General features: G+C 37.2%; 1 protein-coding gene across 3 annotated transcripts in view; it reads right to left on the bottom strand.

Annotated features, from left to right (window-relative positions):
- The window catches only part of LOC149039456 (uncharacterized), a 51,255-nt gene extending 36,097 nt beyond the window's left edge, over positions 1 to 15,158 (bottom strand). The window contains exons 1-4 of one of the 3 annotated variants that reach the window (XM_089185551.1): positions 14,638 to 15,158; positions 14,029 to 14,178; positions 12,391 to 12,909; positions 11,339 to 11,946 (exon numbers count right to left, since the gene is read on the bottom strand). In XM_089185551.1, coding sequence (XP_089041677.1) covers positions 11,630 to 11,946; positions 12,391 to 12,909; positions 14,029 to 14,178; positions 14,638 to 14,944 — 1,293 coding nt within the window. In that variant the 5' untranslated portion in view covers positions 14,945 to 15,158 and the 3' untranslated portion in view covers positions 11,339 to 11,629. Of the gene's footprint in view, positions 1 to 353; positions 475 to 2,453; positions 2,711 to 6,117; positions 11,947 to 12,390; positions 12,910 to 14,028; positions 14,179 to 14,637 lie in introns of those variants that run through there. The other 2 variants (XM_089185552.1, XM_089185550.1) reach the window with 2 other exon arrangements.
- Between the last annotated feature and the right edge of the window lie 5,199 nt (positions 15,159 to 20,357).

The raw sequence follows: 20,357 nt of genomic DNA, 5'->3' as shown, positions 1-20,357 counted from the left end.
CGCGTTAAAAAAATTGAGACTGAATGAGATAAAAACACAGATGAGTGATGAATCCCTTTCCAAGATGAACCATGAGAAGCAACATAATTGTTCATATATAAGTCCTCTTTTGAATTATGAATAACTTGTGCCATTCTGGATTATTCTTCTAGCAAGCCATGAAAGGTAAAGGCTTTCACTTGCGATGTTCTGTGACTATCAGACTATTGAGGTGTTCGCGATTGTTTGGTACTCACCCCTTTCAAATAAGTCTGCCCAATCACCTAAAAGAACTTCAATTTGAGGGAGGGGCCTGCGGAGCTTATCACTGGTACATTATGTTTCTGCTTCAATAAAAATATAAGACTCCTTACCCTCATCACAGTTATGGCCTTTAAATCCAGATCCATCAACACACAAACACTGATAGTCTCTGTCTGTAAAGCCAGCTTGGCATGTTGCATTATTCTTGCAGGGATTCTGCTTACAAGCATTCTTAGGAAGGAAAGGAAGAAAGAAACTTAAAATGATTTTACAGGCATGACAGTTCCCTCGCATGTGTTCATTTGTTCCCGTTGCAAGCGGGGTATTTAAGAACAAGTCTCTGTAAGAATCAAACATCTTGGGAAATGAAAATTTTCAATATTTAATGCTGTCACTGATGAACCAAATGGCACAATCTTCTCTGTTATTAGCTTGATAATCTCCACAGACTAACGTTATTGGACTGAACGATCTCCTTTTTCTTCCTGGTAAGCCGACCACCTCAGGGGAAAATTAAAGAGACCTTTGACTTCCTCTCGTGTAAATCTCTGGGAGATTGCGTTATATTCATCTTTCTTTAAGCTTGTAAAAGATATCCGGGAGAAAAGTATGGAAAATAATGGTGATGGAATCGCTGTTCTTTTTCCTGAAGGACATGAAGCAATCCAGATTTCATATTAACCATAGGGAGTTTCGTTCAAGTGACAACTTGCGATTTGCGTGAAGATAATAAGTTGTTTGAGAGGTGGAATTAATCTTTTATTTCGAACTTTGTTATGATACTTTCTTTATCAAGACGTGGAAGGAAACATTGATTGACTCGATAGCACTGCGGCGGTGATAAGTCTCTCCTTGTCATATCTTATGCAAATTTTCTAACAGTTTTCTGACAGTTTCCAGATGATTTAAAATATCTTAGTTACTGTCACAAGGAAATGATAACTGCCCGAATTCAAATTGCTATTGTTGCAACTAGGTTTTACATGTAGTACTGCCGCTGACAAATTACGATTTATACTCTTAGATTCTCAGTGTTTACGAGCGTTCAATCAAGGCTTTCCTCTTTTTTTTTAGTTGTTTTTAATTCAGAAAGCGGAAATCTGCTGATATATATGAAAAATAACCATTTCCTGTCTTCTTTGGAGCAACCGATGGAAACTTTATGGAGAAATACAGCGTCACGCCATCGTGATAACGTACGTTTCCATGACAAATGACCGGTGTGAGGATACTTTCGTGTAGATCAGCCGACTTCAGCATGTTTCAAATGACATACAAGTATATCAGTGTATCTTCAGAGGACTTCGGGTTGCTCAAATTCCCATGAAAGAAGGTGCAGCACTCGGAATCTGGATGATATGCACACGATTTGAGGTATATGTTTGTAGTTACGTCGAGTAGGCCTCCATGAAGGTTGATCAATTTTTTTAAAAGATGACAGCTAGAGGCGAGATTTCTCTTCGGGATATTGCTCATAAGATAACATTCTTTCAAAGCCTCGCACTTTTAATTTGTCTGAAACATTTGTTGTTGAGAACATTAGATGTAAACACCAAACGCCAAATTATACAATATCTGATTTTGAGCTTTTTTTCGCGAATTACCCCTATAAAAAGTAGAGGCAGGCCCGCAGAGATTTTTACATATTTAAAAACTAGAATATTATAACCAGCTAGGTGGGTAGTTTCAGTTCCAGAATCGGTGCGCTTTTGGAGAAATTCATATAAACGTTTTCCCTGTTTTACCCGACAACAAAATTGACCGAAACTGTACCGAGATGAATAATCTATTGGTGTGTTCACATTCACTCTCAGGGAAAATTGAATAAATCAAAGTGAAAGCAAATAATTTCACTATGTATGGTAGAAGTGGCAATTTGTAATGTTGTATTTAGCTTGAGATAGAGAAATAAACATTTCACTCTTCTTTGCGACGTTTTTGTATGAAAATGAGGGCCCTAGGCCTCGAACAAGCAGCCGTTGTTACCATGGCAACAAGAGTGCTGCGACCTTTAAAAAGGGCATTTTTGTGCATCCCCCCTGAGTGCCTAACTGCAGGCAAAATTTGAAGGGGGTTTGAAAATTTTTATTTGCCAAGTTTGATTCTTACAAAGACTTGTTCTTAACAGAGAGGCTGGGGTATCCCCTATATTAGTGCGGTATCTTCTCGGACAAGGAATATTACTTTTAGCCCATAGAATTCATACTCACCTCTGCTCCGCGGTAAATACAACTTTTGTATTCCATCAGGTCTTCATCGTGTTCAATAGTCGCGTTATTTAGATCACACTTATGTTTTCCAGACGAATGTTTTATCTCACAGAAGTTATAACTGACGCAGTTAGGTTCCAAGTAGCATTGAAACATGCAGAGATCCTCGTTGACAATGTCAATAGTTCGAACCGTGTGATTCTCCAACCGGAAGCCAAGTTTATGAAAACTGGTAAATTTTAAATTACGGCAATTACCTGGGGAAAAAATCTATTAAGTTAGAAAGTTGCTTTGTGGCACTAGGAACTTTTACTTAAACTGGAACTTTACAGCAGTGTTACTCCTGAATCATTGCTTTAATTTGGATTTCGGTTTTTTGCCTTGCCTAGAGCACCAGTCGAGTGATTTTAATTATTGTTCCGAATGATAGCGGCAATTTTTAACTTCTTGATGCGATCACCTACTATGATCAATCGATCAAACGACGCCGAAGTCTAAAATCAACCCTTGTTGATATGTACAGTAATTCGTGTTTTCGGGAAGCTTTTGTTTGCTCTCGGCTAAAAAACTCAATTCATGAAAAGTGTAAGTGTGTTGTTGTGTAGCGTGACTTCAGATTTCGACCATACTGAGTGTTATCAGCGAGAGATAATTAAACTCGCTGACGTATAACTCAAGGAGTTAAAAACACCTCTGTATATTAAAACCTTTTTTTACCAACTCTTTTGTTACTATTTAGGCCCTGGCTTTTATCTCTAAAAATGTAACAAATGTTTTACATCCGTAGTGAGCATTAACAATGGCTAGGAGGCGAACTGACTAAAATTTCCCCTCGAGCATGCACATTTTAAGGGTGCAATTAAATGTAACAGAAACAATAAATCCTAAATTGTTACATTTTGGTCGAGTGAAGTAGAAAAACGATGAAAGGAATCATGCGACTGCTTTTAAGAATCTGATGTCCAAGAAGTAATTGACAACAAAACTTGAAAAGCGATAGAAAATAGGACGCCGCATGCTGAAATAACGTTTTTTTGTCAAATTCGTTTTTCTGGAATTTTTCTTTCAAGCCATAGGGTTAAGTCTGCATTTTAACATCATCTTCTTTAAGAGCGTGTTTCCGAAAATTTCCGTTTTCGACGGACAACTTTATTATTCAGATTGGTGTTGATGGTACGATAAACTGAAAGAATAAATCAGTTTGCTTTTTAAATTTACTGTGAAAGTGAGGACTCAAAGTTAGGTGTTGATTATCGAGCCTGGAGAAAAATTTTCATGTCAGTCAAAACAGGATGTCTGCATCAATTTATGATGAATTCCTTTTCAAAAATACATCCTCTGTAGGGAACACGTCCGTGTTTTTCCATTAGACGGAATCTACACTTAGCTACTTACTTTCCTGTATTCGAAAAATACAATCAAACACATTTATTTCCATCAACGCAAAAAAAACAAGGTGGTGTTTGCCACCATTGTTCTCACACTTTTAGAAACTGAAAAACCTGACGGCGTTAATTTTTGAAAATTAAATACGCTGAGAAACTCCTCAAATGGACGGTCAACAATCTAAACTTTGATCAAACAGGACTGCGTAAAATTTTCCGTGAGAACCACCTGTTTAGGTTGAAGGCCCTCTTTAGGAAGTACACTGAGTGTATGTGTGTATTTATGTATATATGCATGTAGAGCTTCCTTTCTGCAGAGGCTTCCCGCAATCCATAAAGTCATCGATTTATAGCACTGTAATATTTGAATCAACTTAAGGATTAACTTTAGAGCCAGATTTTACCCAAAAGGCCAAGTTTTATGCAACATGTTACAGCCCAAAGTAAAACTTGAAGCTCTGTTGCTTTTTCCTCTCTTTTGAATTCTTTTCCACGAAACACTATTCTAGTTTATAATAAAGTTCGGATATAACGCGCGCTGTCATTGGTTGAAAGAGCGTGTTCTATGAGAGTATAGAGCATAAAACTGAGCTAAAGCTGTCACGCCATCTGCCAAATTGTACCATGTTCGACCTTTTCCGGGACTTCTTTTTAGCTTTTTTCCGATAGTTGAAAGTGAAATTTCGAAACAAGCGAGCCGGCAAGTAATAACAGAAGAACCAAAGAAAGGTTTGTAAACATACCAGGCGCCGTTATTTACGTAATTAAAACGTGGGCAGATACGAAAATCCTCAAAGGAAAAACAAAATAGACATTCCGAGTTTTAAAGATTTTCACGCTCAGTTAGATTGCAAGCTTACGTACGGTAATGAAAATCAAACACAGCCAACACTCGTATAGTATATAAAGTTCAGAGTTCAAAAACAAAACAGAACAAAACAGAAATGATGAAAAATATAACCAAACTGACATAATTGTTAAAATTCATACTAATCATGACGGTGTCTGAGCAAATATGATCATGCTGAAGTCCATCGCGGTTCACTTATCATGCCGCCCTTCGAGTGAAAAAATAAGAGCTCGCTCTGATATCCTTTCCAATGTGTTGAGTGGAAAGTCACTTCAGTCACTGCAGCCGAGTTTTGCGGCGCTGTCATCCGGAGCGATCTTCATGTTCCGGTGAATTCGGCTGTCGTTCATTTAAAAAACACTCGCCTTGAACTGTTTGTTTTCTACCTTGTCATGTGAAAAAACCCGCGTGTTTTTATGAGCCATAATTCGGCTGAAGTTCACTGAACATTTCACTTCACGATTCCGAATTAAAAACTTCAGGCAAAAGCGCTAAATTCGACCTGCCGAATTATTTTAGTTTGTAAACTATCGCAGAGTGTGAACTTTGATGGTTTTTGAACTTTGATGGTTTGACGCTTTTGACAGCTTTTGTCTTGTACAGCCAATCAGATTATTTGAACCATTCTAACAGGGATTCTGATTGGCTTATTGTAGCGTGCTCTATGAGGGTATAGAGCATGCTGACGACACTGTTCTTCGCTTTGGAAATAAAGTTTGTTTTGAAAATTGAAAGTAATACATGGGGAATTTAACGGATTCTTTATTATAAAACAAATAGAGAAGCCTCGACTGTGCTCTGTTCTGTTATAAAGCACTTAGGAAGCGGCTAGAGCACTCAAGAAGTGGGAAGAAACACTCGACTACGTCTCGTGTTTCTCCCTACACTTCTTTCATGCTCTAGCCGCTTCCTGCGTGCTTTATAACAGAACAGAGCACAGTCAAGGCTTCTCTATTTGTTAACTAAGAGACTATAGTTATTAAATAACTTGAAAAGCTGCACGTCAAACTTTCCTTTGATCCGGCCGAGCCATTTCAGTTGAGTTCAACAAGTCTTTCCACTTGTTTTAAAATTCGTAGATCTGCTTGTGGTCAACTTATCCATTACGCCGTGTCAAAAAGTCGAGAACGTTTATCGAAAACATTGCAGAGACCTGATTGATTACTTTGAAGTAAACTTTCCCAAAACCCATTTTCCCTAGAATTTTATTCTGAACTTCTTATGAAATACGATCGTTGTCTTATGCCTGTCTAGTGCGAAACTTGGTGAAAATTAGTTTATTATCTTAAATATTTCGGGAAGAAGTTTGTGTGGATATCTCAAGGCTCAGTTATATTGATAAGGATAATAAAAATGTGACAGAACGATTCGGTAAACATTTAAGTAGTACTCAAACATGAACTAGGACATAACTGTAGGAAAATCTCACCTTGTCCTTCTGGTATTAGAGAAGCCAAAACGGTGAGAATATAGCAGTAGAAAACAAAGAGCATGTTCCCACAAAACGCCCCCTATAATTCCAACGAACAGCTTAATTGAGTTTTTCAACTTTATGCCGGGAAACGTCAGACAAATTAGGACAGCTGTAGTTAAATATGCGTTCAAATACTCTACACTCTACACTCATTACGGGAGATTGTCACCATAGCAACCGACTCGAATAATTAACCATATCTATAAAGATGAGTTTTTACATAACCACACACAACCATCCAAGCGGATATTACAGTGTGTTTTGACTTCAGGTTATAATTACTCAGGCCCCAAATATTCAGCTTTTTCAAGGGACCTACAGGACACTTTGTTACAATTTTACAGAAACAGTTTGAAAATTATGTTCCATTATTTAACTATGTATTTACTTCAATAATAATTACTGGACTATAAACATACATAATCAAAAGTAGCAGGAAGCTCAACACTATGATTTTATGACTTGAGACGATTTTAAGTTCTGGAAAGCAGGAACTCTTAATTTTTAAAAAAAGTCTTTCCACAAATGTTCGATCAGAAACAGCAAAATTACCATAAGACAATTCCCAGGTCTCTTTGCGATACCTCTACAGGAGTACCTGGGCTTACTTTCCTTTCTTTCCTTAAATTACTTTGAACGTTTTCTAAATTCACCAATGATGACCAAATAATCTCCACAAAGAAAAATGAATAGCTTTCTTTATGTACAAAAGTATATATCGAAAGTGAATGGAAAAAAGTCAAATTCTAAGCTCCTTGAAACTTTTGAAGCACGACGACGTGTCACTGTGTATGCAAATCAAACACAGAGACAAGATAAACTGGGTACTGGAAAAAACCCAAACGGAAAGATTTAACAAAGACCCTTAAGTCACATAACAAAACGTTTTGTTAAATGTGATAAAAGGTGTCAGCTTCTCTCAAAACAAGTTAACAGGAAAGTATTTACAGTACTGTAGATTGTTTCTAGCTATGATTAAAAAATAATGCCCGAATTCAAACTTCTTCGACTATGTGTGTGAGAGAGCCAGCAGTTTATTTTTTTAGAGAAATCATGCATTTATAAATAATTCAGACACATTAAATCAATTAGGGACATTAAGTCTTATTGGAACTATTAAGAAAGTGAAACGCGACAGGTTTTTTGAAGAACAAGTGCGAAAGAGATTAGGCACAAATAAACATATTCTAGCAAATGCTGTTTGTAAATTTAAACTTTGAACTAAAAAGGAACGACTTTGATACCTTTGAAAGGTTGCACTGGTTAACCTACACCTTAAAACCCTCAATACCAAAACCTGAAGAATGAGAAGATAACCAATCACCTATGGAGTTTTAAAACAAGCAACAAGCAGCCTTTAAAACAGAATTTCTTCAGTCTTTACAGTAGGAAAAGTGCTGTCATATGCAATTTATTGAAGAAATGTTATTGAACAAATTAGAGGTAGCTGAAGCTATGAAGATTCTGCTTTTAGTCTTCCAGTTTTCAAGAGTTCCATTACGATATGAAATTCATGGCATTTCTTCAAGATAATTAATTATTGAGTTGGATCTCTAAGTATTAAATTGAATTCTTCTCGCAGATGATTTTAGTCAGAGGTGGTGTCGTCGGTAAAGATGTCAGCATGAATTACAAAATGGGAGAACCTTTTGGTGAGGCACTCTCATTTGGTGTTCTCCGCAAAATGACACGTGTTTCAGGCATGATGAGAGCATGTAAACCACAATTAAAAGTCCACGTTCTTATTTATTATGCTCTCGACATTTTCCTGATTCTTTCAAGGCTTTTCTTGCGTTTTTTTCAGCGCAGTACTTTCCCATTCCAAACTTTTGAGGACCAATAACACGGATGAAAATTTTTCGGTCTCTAGCGTCTTAGATCAAATTTCATTTCCTTTCCTAGGAAAAATTGATCGCGCTTCCCTTAAAAATTTATATTTGTCCCACAATCAGGCATTTTTAATAACAATAACTGACCACAGGACCACCCTTAAGTTATGATAACTTTATTGTGGAGCGAACAAAGCTCCTTGCGACTCAGTGTCTTTATTCAAAAGCTAATCTACCCAACCTTAAAACACTTTAGAACCAAATAACGTAGAAGATAATTACCCTTACCAGGTGCTTTAAATAAAGTGATTTCATTCCTACTGCCATGGCCCAGTTGTAGATCACATTGGAAAAGAACCTATACTTAGTATCCTAGAAACAAACCACCTATGTGACAAATTATTCATGACAGTTTTTAAATAACTTGCATGAAGGGTGATCTATTCAGTGATGCCAAATTAAGTCTACTGAACACATAAGGCTCGTCGACAGATGTTGTCTAAAAATGTGAATACTCTCTTAGTTTTACTTGCTAGGACGATATCGCTTCATGCAGGTTAGATTATCATTCTGCCTAAAAAAAGGAGACAAATATATTTGGAATAGTTTCTTTTTTGTTCTCTTCTGTTTTTATTTGTTTGTTAATTTTATTTTTGTTCAGCGTTTTCACTCTGAAAAAAAAAGCTTAAGCTATGCCTTACTAGACGAATCTTTACGAAAAAGATATAATCGCTACGAGTTTTTCAAGATATACATCTATACATCTTATCGATATTCAGCGCGCGTAGGAAGCATCAGGGTGTAAAAAGCTTTTAACATTCATGCCTTTTTAGGGTGCATCAATTTGAAAGCATATTGACTATTGTGAATACTTTTTAGAGATTAAAATCGGAAGTGCACCAATTTTCTGATTTAGATCTTATGAAATTTGAACAACCATTATTAAGATCTACTTTAAAGCCAAATTGTGACAAAGAATCAGGCTTTATTACCCATAACATGTTTCAGCGAAAGGTTTAAAGAGCTGCGCGTGCTTTTTTCTTTAAATCTTTATTTGGCTCATGATAATTAATTTTCATTACGAAACTGTAGAAAAGTGGTGTCAATTTTATGTCGATCCAGCCGAGCTATTTCAGTCAAGTTAAAATAAGCCTCTCAACTTCTTTTTAAAATACAAAGGTCTGCCACTGGTCATCATATCCATCTTGTGGGATCGAAAAGTCAAAAACGTTCATGAAAAGCATTACAGTGATGTGAGTAATTACTCTGAGGTAAACTTTCGCTTTAGGCTTCTCCAAAAGCTATTTCCCTAAAATTTTATCCGTTTGTATTCATCTTACTTCAAAAAATTGAGTAGTAAAATGACAAAATACTCACGAGCCTCTTGTGAAATGTATTTGTTATCCAATACTATTGCAAGAAGAGTAAGTATTTAGGCGAAATAACTCATTATACCGATACGAGGAGAAGAGTCTTGTGCCAACTCCCCCTGCTTCCCCGCCGCCTTTAATTCAGACGCTATGAGATTGTTGTACAGGGAAGGTTGACGGGGGGTGCGGGTTTCTCGAGCAAGGGCTAAGGAGATGAAAAGCCCCGTCTGTGCTTCACTTCACGTCTTTTCAAAGAACTTTCGAGCAAAGTTGGATTTTTTATTGCGAAACAATTATCTCCTCCTCTCTGCAGGAGATTGTCATAATAGGAACCGAATCGTTTCCGTTGTGTTCAAACTGTACAAGCGAATAATTAGCCCCATCAACATGACAAGTTTTTATATAACTGCACCCGACAAAATCTACGAATATTACAGTGTATTTTGACTTCGGCTTGAAAGTGCTAAAGTCCCAAATTACCCTTTTTTTTCGGGATCTGAAAGGGCTTTGGTACAATTTTATGGAAAAAGGATCAAGATTTTAATCTTACACTTATTCAAATCTCCTCTTCAATAATAATCACTGAACTATAAACATATAGTCAGAGGTGGCAAGAAGCTAAACTCTACAGTTTTACGACTTGAGAGATGATGCATCAACCCTGGGCCATTTTTCTCAGTCACTTTACAGGATTCTGCTAGAGGTGTAGCTGAACCCTCTTCGATTGACTGGGAATCAGGCTCACATCTCGAAAAAGACGAAAGATTAATTTTCGGACACATATGTATTTATTCATGAAAGCGTCACGCGTTGTGTTACGCGGTGTTTGCTTTCGCGAGGAACCGTTGACAACACGTTATACGGAATAGTTTAGGAAACCAAATATGGTTGATTTACATCGCTAAATATTCCGAAATGTGAACATTTTACACTCCTTGTGTGTCCGTTGCGGTTTCTGGTGATTTCTGCCATGAGACGGCTAGGAAATGTACAAAGTTTTAAAACATACATGTTTCGCTTTTGAGCTTTTTGCCATAACCGCGCCCCTGGCTAGGCGGGTTACCCCACCTCGACACGTTTACATGGCAAATTGTCACCCCGGCTGACAGGGTTACCCTACCCGCCTAGGTGCATCACCCCACCTATCATGTAAACGTGATCAAATAAAATAAGAAGTTATATGGACAGGCGGGTTACCCCACCTAGGCGGGTTACCACACCTACCTGGGGTCCCCCACCTCCATGTAAACAGGCCCCAAGAATGACACAATATTTTATTCACATCCTTACTTTTACTTTCGCGTACTTCGTGAAACGAGACCCAATCATTGATGAGATTTATCAGTAAAACCACAAATCTTTTAAATTTCCATGACACCAAAGCAGGTACTTAGAGAAAAACTGAGGGTGACTGTGCTTTAAGTGTTTTTCATAATAGTTTTGTTTTTTGTTTTCGGCTTGGCCTTTTACATGCAGTGGGGGTTGTGCCCTCCCCACCTTATTTCGGCCTTCTCTTTCTCTACTGTCTGGATCTTTCCAACCTAAGGCGTTATTGAAAGCTTTGAAACATTGAATCAAGAGTATCATTGTCAAACTAAAACAAAGCCAAAATATTTATAAATAGGGGATTCTGTTGATAATCGACAAAGGAGGCCATACAATCTCAATTTAAATACAAGTTTTTTGGATAATTTGTAACCAGCGCCAATGGCAGTAAAACTGCAATCTGTGTCATGCGAAAAAATGCAATCGGTCGGCCCAAAGAGCGGCCGGAAAAACAAAGATACTGGGTCTAAAATTGACTTAATCATCCAAAATGAATTGATAAACCCTCGTAGTCAGTGGAAAATCATATTTAAATAGACGTAGTGATTGAAGTACAGAAAAATGTAAAGGACTGTCTTCTCAACATTTTCTCTACGAAACATTTGATAGTCCTAATACCCTACATGTTGTGTACTAACTAGTTATCAAGTGATGCACATGTCCATCCGATAAATTGCTTAGAAAAGAGCCGGAAAAAGAACAAAAATAGCAGTTTTTGTAGGTTACGTATTCCTTACGTTAGGAGATGTTCATAAATAAAATATTTACTCTGAGAAAATTGTGTTTGTTTATTTAAAATCTGAACTAAAAAACAAATGACTAATTCCTCAGGTTGCACCGTTGGGCCAACACCACCATTATTCAACTCCGGAGTTTAAAGACCAACAACAATCAGCCTTCAAAACAAGTCTACATGTGAGAGAAAGTACTAGCAAGGGCATGTCACTGAAGAAACGTGATGATCACTCCACCATGTTCATCGCTATTGAAACAACATTCATTCTGCTGATTTGTCCCATTGTTAAAAGATCCACCCCCTCCCCCACAGGAAAACTGTTCATAAGCTCCACCATTTCCTCCAGAGTAACCTCCACCTCCTCCAGCTCCACCGTTGCCTGTACGTAACCCACCGCCACCTCCGAACCCACCCCTACCATATCCACCATTTCCTCCTTGAAGATATCCTTGACCTCCATTTTTACGGGACTGTGTATCTTGCCCATTACTGTAGAAGCCGCCGCCGCCGCCGCCGCCACCATCTACAATAAACGAAAAGTGAGAAGCAGTTATCTCATAAACGGCTCCTAATTGACTACTTGTTTAAGAGCGTTTAAACGACGATTCGTAATACTATCAATTAAGTGCACTTCTCAATTTTTGGAAGTTTATTTAAGAGTATTATTAGGTAGTCAATTGCTAGAAATAGAAAAGCTTATTTGGAAGAGAGAAATGTAAATGAAGTGATGCCTATGTATATTGACGGATCGATGGTGAGCAGTAAATAAATGTGTTCGATTTCTAAAATCTGAACTGGAAACCCAGTTGAAATTTAGATATTCTAAGAGGTGCCTCCGAGGAAAGAAAAACTTCAAAACTAGAATTAATAATTTTAATAATTAAGTTCCGATAAATCTTATTGTCGTCTTCCTATCCTGGTGAACTGAAAAAACTGATTGGTTTTTTTTTCTTCCTTCTCCACTTACCTGCAAATTGACCACTCGTATTTCCTCCGTGTCCGTTGCTTCCTCCTGACCCCAAAGGCGAATTGTTCCCTGAATTTCCTGTTGTGTTTATGGACGCATCACATCCTGGATGTTGTTCTGACATATTTTTAATTCCCCCTCCACCTCCAGCTACGATCAAAGACTTGTTTTCTCTCACCACGAATGTACCTCCACCACCTCCGGCATTTTTTGGGTTTGAATTCCCTTTTCCCCCTTTTTGACCAACGAGTACATGAATGATCTCATCTTTGGACAAAATAAAGTTTCCAATCATCCTTGCCCCTCTTCCTCCGGTTTTGATGATACTGTCCTCACCGTAGCCCCCTGGGGCTCCTATTGCTTCTATTCTGTATTCACCAGTGCGTGGCACAGTCCACAGTTGAATGCCGCTGGATAATGTTACTTGTCCGTCATGATCTTGATCTTTGTAATGACTACCAATCGAGTCTGGTCCCTTCCTTCCAATCATACCAAGATTTGTAAACACAGCAGTAAATCCTGCGTAAAAACGTACAATAAAAGTGAAAGTTATGATACTAATAACAAATTTGTCCACATTTTCTTGCCAGTATTACCAACTACCGCTTGAAAAATATTCCTGCAGGTTGAGCAGAATAAGATAAAGGAGAAAAAGCTCCTAAAATCCCTTTAGCAAAATCAAAGTAGGTTCATAGAAGGTTTCCATTCTCTTTCCGCTCTGTTAATGATTACGTCACGCACGAAACAATCCTCTACCCATCTGTAGATACGGAAACTGTGACCCCTCCCCCCCCTCCCCTCCCCTCCTCTCCCCTCTCAGCGAATAAATGTATATCACATTGATAAGCCATTTGACTCCTTTCTCAACAAGCCAACAGTATAAACTATCATGGTGTTCACATAAACATCATCTAAATTTTAAATGTAATCACAGAATTTACTGATTAAAATAATAATGTACCTCAACACGAGCGTCCATCGCCAGTGTATCCTTCCTTTCAGGTACAGTAATAGGAACCCACAGTGTTGGTACAGTATGCATTCACGTCACAGGCATTGTTTCCACTGATGCATTCATCATGATCTTGTTGTTAATTTAGCAAGGAAACAGTACATTGTACTAAATTGACAATCATGGCCACATAACACAAAAAGAATGTTTCTATTTTCTTCCAGCAAAATGGACAATGCCTGCAATATTAACCCTTTAAGCCCTAAGAGTGACTGGCATCTAATTTCTCCATACCATATCAGCCCTGAATCAAACATTAAGGTCACAAGAATAAAGGAAATGATCACCAACCAAAGAAACTCTTGATTGTCAAACAAATTCTCCTTGTCAGCACCTTAGTAAATGTACAGAGAACAGTATGGAGAACATGAATACTGATGTTAGGGTGTAAAGGGTTAAAGCAAGAATGTTTTTCAAAAAAAAAGTGTGGTTAAACCCTGTCTATTTGCTTATCTTATTTTTCCCTTTGGGGTATTTTTTTTCTTTTTAATCTACAGCTGAAACTGCGCAATGCATTGTTCTCAGGACTGTTGCGATTTTTTTACATCTTAAAGCAACCAAGGACGCTACAAAAAAACGACAACTCAAACGCAAATTAAAGCTACAATGGGTTAAATGTAATTTACCTCCCAAATTCATATCACAATAAACCAACACTGCCTTCCCAGTGCCAGATGGATCCAGCCAGTATTTGTTGCTTGCGGTGTCTTTCCCTTCGCTTGCTGTTATTTCACGGCATGAACGTGCTGGTAACTCCTGTATCGAACCCAAGGGAGCTGGTACGGGTAAAAATGTTGAAAATAAAGTATTCGTAAGCGCAGATGGAAAGGAAAAAGTGAAAAGCACGAGAGAATAAAAATGAGGCTCGAATTCCATTCACTTGAATGTCCTTCTTTAGTTGTGAAATATTTCAACGTTCTGTCAAGCACAACCCTCTAGGGAGACAGGACCCCCCTCGCATAAACCCTTCGTTTGAGCTTCCAATTCTTCAAAGTTCTTTACTGACCTTAAGCTTCTTGTAGAAAAGACGCAATCATTTTTTGTCAATGTTTATACATGTATCACAGCTGCTTTTTTTTAAACGGAAGTTAACAAATATTTAAACTTAAAAGAAAAAAGAAAAGGATGAAACTTTCTATTTTGATAGAGAAATTGATACCAAAGAGCACAGGAGATTGGAAAACACGGACTGTAGGCAGCATGGTTTTTATTCAAAGTGCTTGTTAAGTTCTTACCTCTTCCGTTTAAACGGCGAATATAAAACCACGCTGGGTCTGAGCGGAAATTCTCGGGTCTTGCGTCCTTTGTGCGGTTGTTTAGTTCACAGATCTGTTCTTTTCTGTTGAAATTATAGCTCTGGCAGATAATTTCCCTTTCACATAAGATATCACAAATGTGAGGAGCCGCCACCGCCATTCTCTTAAAAGCGAAACCTTTGAGAGCCATGCCACGAATGTTCATTTCTACCCTGCATTGATCCTCAGCGATTACAGGGTTGGTGACCGAAACGCAGACAAGAAAATAACGAAATATCCACAGCATTTTTCCTGAAAAACGAAATTCAGTGAGAGGTACGGGCCGGGTATTACAACATCAGTGAATAAAATTGTTTCCTAAGGCTGACTGAGAACAGTGGACAATTAGAATAGAAACCCCCTTTCTGTAATAAACTTATAAAAGAGAAACATGATTCGCTGTAGAATAATCTAAAAATTAGAGAGTTTTCGAAACAAAAGTTAAACTCTGTAAAAGGCATTCGTTTAGGGTGTCATGTTTCTTTTGTATGAACACAAATATTCGTAAACTGGTCAAGGATTCAAATCACACTAATTTTCCATCAGTTGAGTTTGAATTCTATTCGAATTCGTGGTATTCTTTCAGCGAAAGAAGAGTTAGATTACTGTGCTATTCTATTGGCCTCTGTGTGATGAATTTGAGCGACGATCTATTTAGTTTTGAATATCCTCTCGGCTCACTTTTTTTGAGACATGTCGAAAACGCTTTTGGTTTGAATTAACACAAACAAAAAACTTGTAGACAGCTGCATACTGGATAACGGGTCTGTTTTCAGGTTTAGCGTTGTCCATTAAAGCCCTCAGTTTTAAGAACATTTCTTCAAGAGAATTAAGTATTGAGTTGGATCTCTTGGTATTAAATTGATTTCTTCTCGCAGATGATTTTAGTTAAAGGTGGTATCTTTGGTAGGGATGTCAGCCTGAATTACAAAATGGGAGAACCATCTGTTAAGGCACAATACATTTGGTGTTCTCCCTCAAAAAGAGACGTTTTTGCGTGGTGAGAGCATGAAACTGTGCCAACCTACCCGGCAAAAATATGTCGCATGTAGCAGCTTATACGTCGCTCAAATATATCACCGTCTCTGATTTCGTTCAGTTCCTTGTTAAACTTTGGTTTACAAGGAAGATTATCTGTTGGAGTGAAGCTAAGATATTACGTACGCTCTTGTTAATAGAAAGTTGCGCTAAGATGATAGGAAGTGGCTTTTTATGTTCACTCATATTTTTGAGACATATCTTTCAAGTATTTTCCTTGCCTCATCTTTGGAAGTTAAGCAACCCTGAGACACATCGGAAGGTTTGCATAACCGGCTCCACGAATACTTCCAACTTCCTTCATGAGTAGATGAAGTCGTGCAAACGAAAAAAGCCCTCTATTACTTAATTCCAATCTGTTTACAGGTCGAAGAATTAAAACTACTTTCTTCATATTCTTTTCCCTTTTAAACCTCAAATGAAACTTAACGTTCTTATTTATTGTGCACTCAACATTTTCTTGATTCTTTTTGAGGACAAATGTTAATAACACGGATGGATAGTTTCCAGTCCTTGGCGTCTACGATCAAATTTCATTTCCTATTCTCGGAAAAATTGATCGCGCTTCCCTTAGACTTGAAATTTGTCTCATTGATAACCCCAAGTGTTAATCATAATCAGGCATTTTTCATAACAATAACTGACCACAGGACCGCCCATAAGTTATGACAACTTTATTGTGGAGCGGACAGAGCTCCCTGCGACTCAAAGTCTATATTCAAAAACTAATCTACCCAATTCAAAAACACTTCAGAACCAAATAGCGTGGAAGATAATTACCCTTACCAGGTGCTTTTAAAGTGATTTCAGTCCTACTGTCATGGCTCAGTTGTAGATCACGTTGGTAACGAACCTTTACCTAGTAGCCGAGAAACAAACCACCTAAGTGGCAAATTGTTCATAACACTTTTCCAATAATTCGCACTTGACAAAGGACGAAATTCCACGTTTCCGCATTTCTTAAATGTGACAGAAACATAGAGCTTCATGTTTCCGCTACATTACGTTCTGCAGAAACGTGTGATACCAAGTCTAGGCGATTCTATCAAGTTTTCGTCATGTTTCCGGAACAGAAATGTCAAGTCATGTTTCCGTCATATTTAAGTCAGGACGTTTACGCTGTTGTTCGTTTCCGTTATGTTTCTGCAATGGTGCCAACTTAAATCTACTGAATGCATGAGACTCGCCGACAGATGTTGTCTAAAAATGTGAATATTTTCCTAATTTTACTTGATATGACGATATCGCTTCATGCAGGTTAATTTATTATTCTGCTTATAACAAGGGGTCAAATATATTTGGAATAGTTTTTTTGGTTCTGTTTTTTTTATTTTCGTTCAAACCACCTATGTGGCAAATTATTCATGACAGTTTTTCAGTGATTCCAAATTAAATCTACTGACCACACAAGACTCGCCGACAGATGTTGTCTAACAATGTGAATACTTTCTTAATTTTACTTGCTATGACGGTATCGCTTCGTGCAGGTTAGATTATTATTCTGCCTAAAACAAGGAGACAAATATATTTGGAATAGTTTCTTTTTTGCTCTCTTCTTTTTTCTTTGTTTGTTAATTTTATTTTTTTTTTCTCGCGGCAAAACAAATTTATTCACTCTGAACAAAGACAGAAAAAGCCTTTTTTTACCAATCTTTGCGAAAAAATATAATCGATACGAGTTTTACAAAATTGGTAATTATCCAAATCAGTTATACATGTAGACATCTTATCGATATCCAACACTCGTAGGAAGAATCAGCTTATAAAAAGCTTCTAAGATTCATGCCGTTTAGGGTGCATCAATTTAAAAGCATACAAACTATTGTGGATACGTTTAAGTGATTTAAACCGGAAATACAAGAATCTTCTGATTTACATTTTTGTGAAATTTGAGAAAAGCTTAAGATCAACTTTAGAGCCAATTTGTGGCAAAGAGTCACGTTTTATTACATGTAACATGTTTCGGCGAAAAGTTTAGATAACTGCTGTTATGTTAAACGTTCATGAACAGATTGCAGAGACGCGAGTAATTACTCTAAAGCAAACTTTCGCTGTAGGTTTCTCCTAAAACTTTTTCCCTAAAACTTCATCCGTTTGTATTCATCTTACTTCAAAAAATTGAGTAGCAAAATAACAAAATATTCACGAACCTCTTGTAAAATGTATTTGTTATCCAGTATTATTGCGAGTATTTAGACGAAATGATTCATTATACCAATACTAGGAGAAGAGTCTTGTGCGAATATTTCAAGGCCTTGTTAGGTTAATAAAGGTAACAAAAAAGTAATAAAAAACTCTTAGTAAACTTCAAAATATTACTCAGACTATTGATAAGACATGACTATAGGAAAATCTTACCTTGTCCTCCTGGAATTAGTGAAGCCAAAACAGTGAGAACGAAGCAATAGAATACAGAGTTTGTTCTTAGAAAAACAAAGCAATTAATTTTGATTAATTTTTTAATTTTAGCAAACAGCTACAGTGAGTTTTTGATTGCTAAAACTTAATTATTTTCTTTGGAATGTAGTTGGTTGGTGAAAGTCAATTATACATAATTCATATTAATGACCTTTAATCAGTTGCACAGAGGAAGTTGTTATTTAAGATTTTTTCCATTCTGACTTAATTATGTCTGAACAAGTGTAACATATAGCGCAAAGCTACATGAAGACTGTTCATCAAATGTTTATACGCTCTCCTTGTCCGCCCACACTTGATCGAATAGTAAAGACGACCGCTTTATTACTGACCCGAAATGTTTGGAACGTCAAAGATGGATTTAAATTATTTCGTGAGACCAGTTTTGTTCCCCCGCCGCCTTTAATTCAGACCGTATCAGTCTGTTGTACAGGGAAGGTTGACGGACAAGGGCCAAGGTGATGAAAAACCCCGTCTATGCTTCACTTCCCCTCTTTTTAAAGACCTTTTGAGCAAAGTTGGATTTTTTATCGCGAAACATTTATCACTTCCTTTCTGAAGGAGATTGTCGCCATAGGAACCGACCCGTTTCAGTTGTGTTCAAACTGTGGAAGCGAATAATTAGCCCCATCCGCATGACAAGTTTTTATATAACCACACACGACAAAATCCACGAATATAACAGTGTATTTTGACTTCGGCTTGAAAGAACTAAAGCCCCGAATTACACTTTTTTAGGGATCTGAAAGGGCTTTGGTATAATTTTATGGAAAAAGGGTCAAGATGTGAATCGTAGGTGAGTCTTCCGTCTCTAACCAAGGGAGGCAAAGTTGAGAAGGTGTAGAAAGTGAGGCAGGAGAAGAGACTGAAAGGATAAGGAAGCAAAAAAAAACCAAAAACCAAAAACGAAGATCTGGAAATTGATATGGTGAACTTGAGGTTTCTCGTTTTCTCGGTGAAACATATTTCCACGTTCTTTCCCCTAATAACTTTGTTCACAATCAGTGCTAATTAGTTATAACTTAAGTGAAACTAAGTAAAAATCCATTACTGACATTTAGGAATCAATTTATTGATTTTTAAAATAATGTAATATAAATTGACACTACTGACTGAAGACTTGGAAATAATAATTGTTATTAAAATTACACGTTTCTCTTCCTTTTTATGTAGAAGAACTCAAGAGTCTCCTAAAAAGTTATTCTAAATGTTGACAAAAACATATCAATGTAACAAGTAAATAATGTTTTGCGGAAACTTAAACGTGTCATCACCTTGGCATATTTAACCGCTTTTATGCCCTACTTTCTGAAGAGGGAAACAGAACTTAAATGACTGAATCTCATTTTAGAATTTGTTAGTCCCCTCTTAATTAATCAACATCTAAAAACCCATCACATAAATTGGCTACATCGACAATTTGGCATCAACCCTGGGCCATTTTTTTCAGTCACTTTGCAGGATTCCGCTAGAGGTGAGGCTGAACCCTCTTCAATTGACTGGGAATCAAAAAACAAAAATAAAAAACAATAAAAAAATGACGTATTCCAATGATAAAAACCATAAGACACCAAACGTATCACAAATTAATAAAACACACTTTTCGCGAATAGTTTGCAACCGGCGCCGGTCGCGGTAAAAAAATGCCGTGTGTGTCATGCGTAGCAAAATACGACCCAAAGGGAAGAGAAACAAGGATACTGGGTCTAAATGTGAGAATGAAAATTGTAAGTTGCTTTTTGTTTTGAGCTGACAAAGAAAAAACAAATTGATTAAAGGATAAACCCTTACAGTCAATTGAAAAGCGTTCCTCTAATGTAACACATGAAATCTGAAGAACTGAATTCACAATAGTTTCTTTTTAAAAGACTAGCTAGTCCTAATTCCTTGCCTGTTATTTAATGACTAATTATAAATTGATGATTTCAACCAAGATACGACTATGTTCGTGATCGTCACATAGTCGATCTAACTTACAGTTCCAGCGAAAGCTATTAAAAGAATTCTGTTCCAGTGTGAGTCCTGATCAGTGGATAGACTGAGAGCCTTTTTGGTCACACACTCTATAGATCGTTTTCACGTGACGTCACAGAAATAATTTCCGCCATGTTGGTGCACATCCGAGTCACGTGTTTCAGTAACAAATATATGCAAACAGAGTCCAAAGTTATAATTCTTCTCAGTTCACAGTCGAAAATTATGGC

The sequence above is a fragment of the Pocillopora damicornis genome, chromosome 10 (assembly GCF_964200805.1).
Source record: "Pocillopora damicornis chromosome 10, jaPocDami1.2, whole genome shotgun sequence".
Classification (NCBI taxonomy): Eukaryota; Metazoa; Cnidaria; class Anthozoa; order Scleractinia; family Pocilloporidae; genus Pocillopora; species Pocillopora damicornis.
The sequence above is the reverse complement of the archived record's forward strand: the minus strand, read 5'-3'. Positions and strand labels throughout refer to the sequence as shown.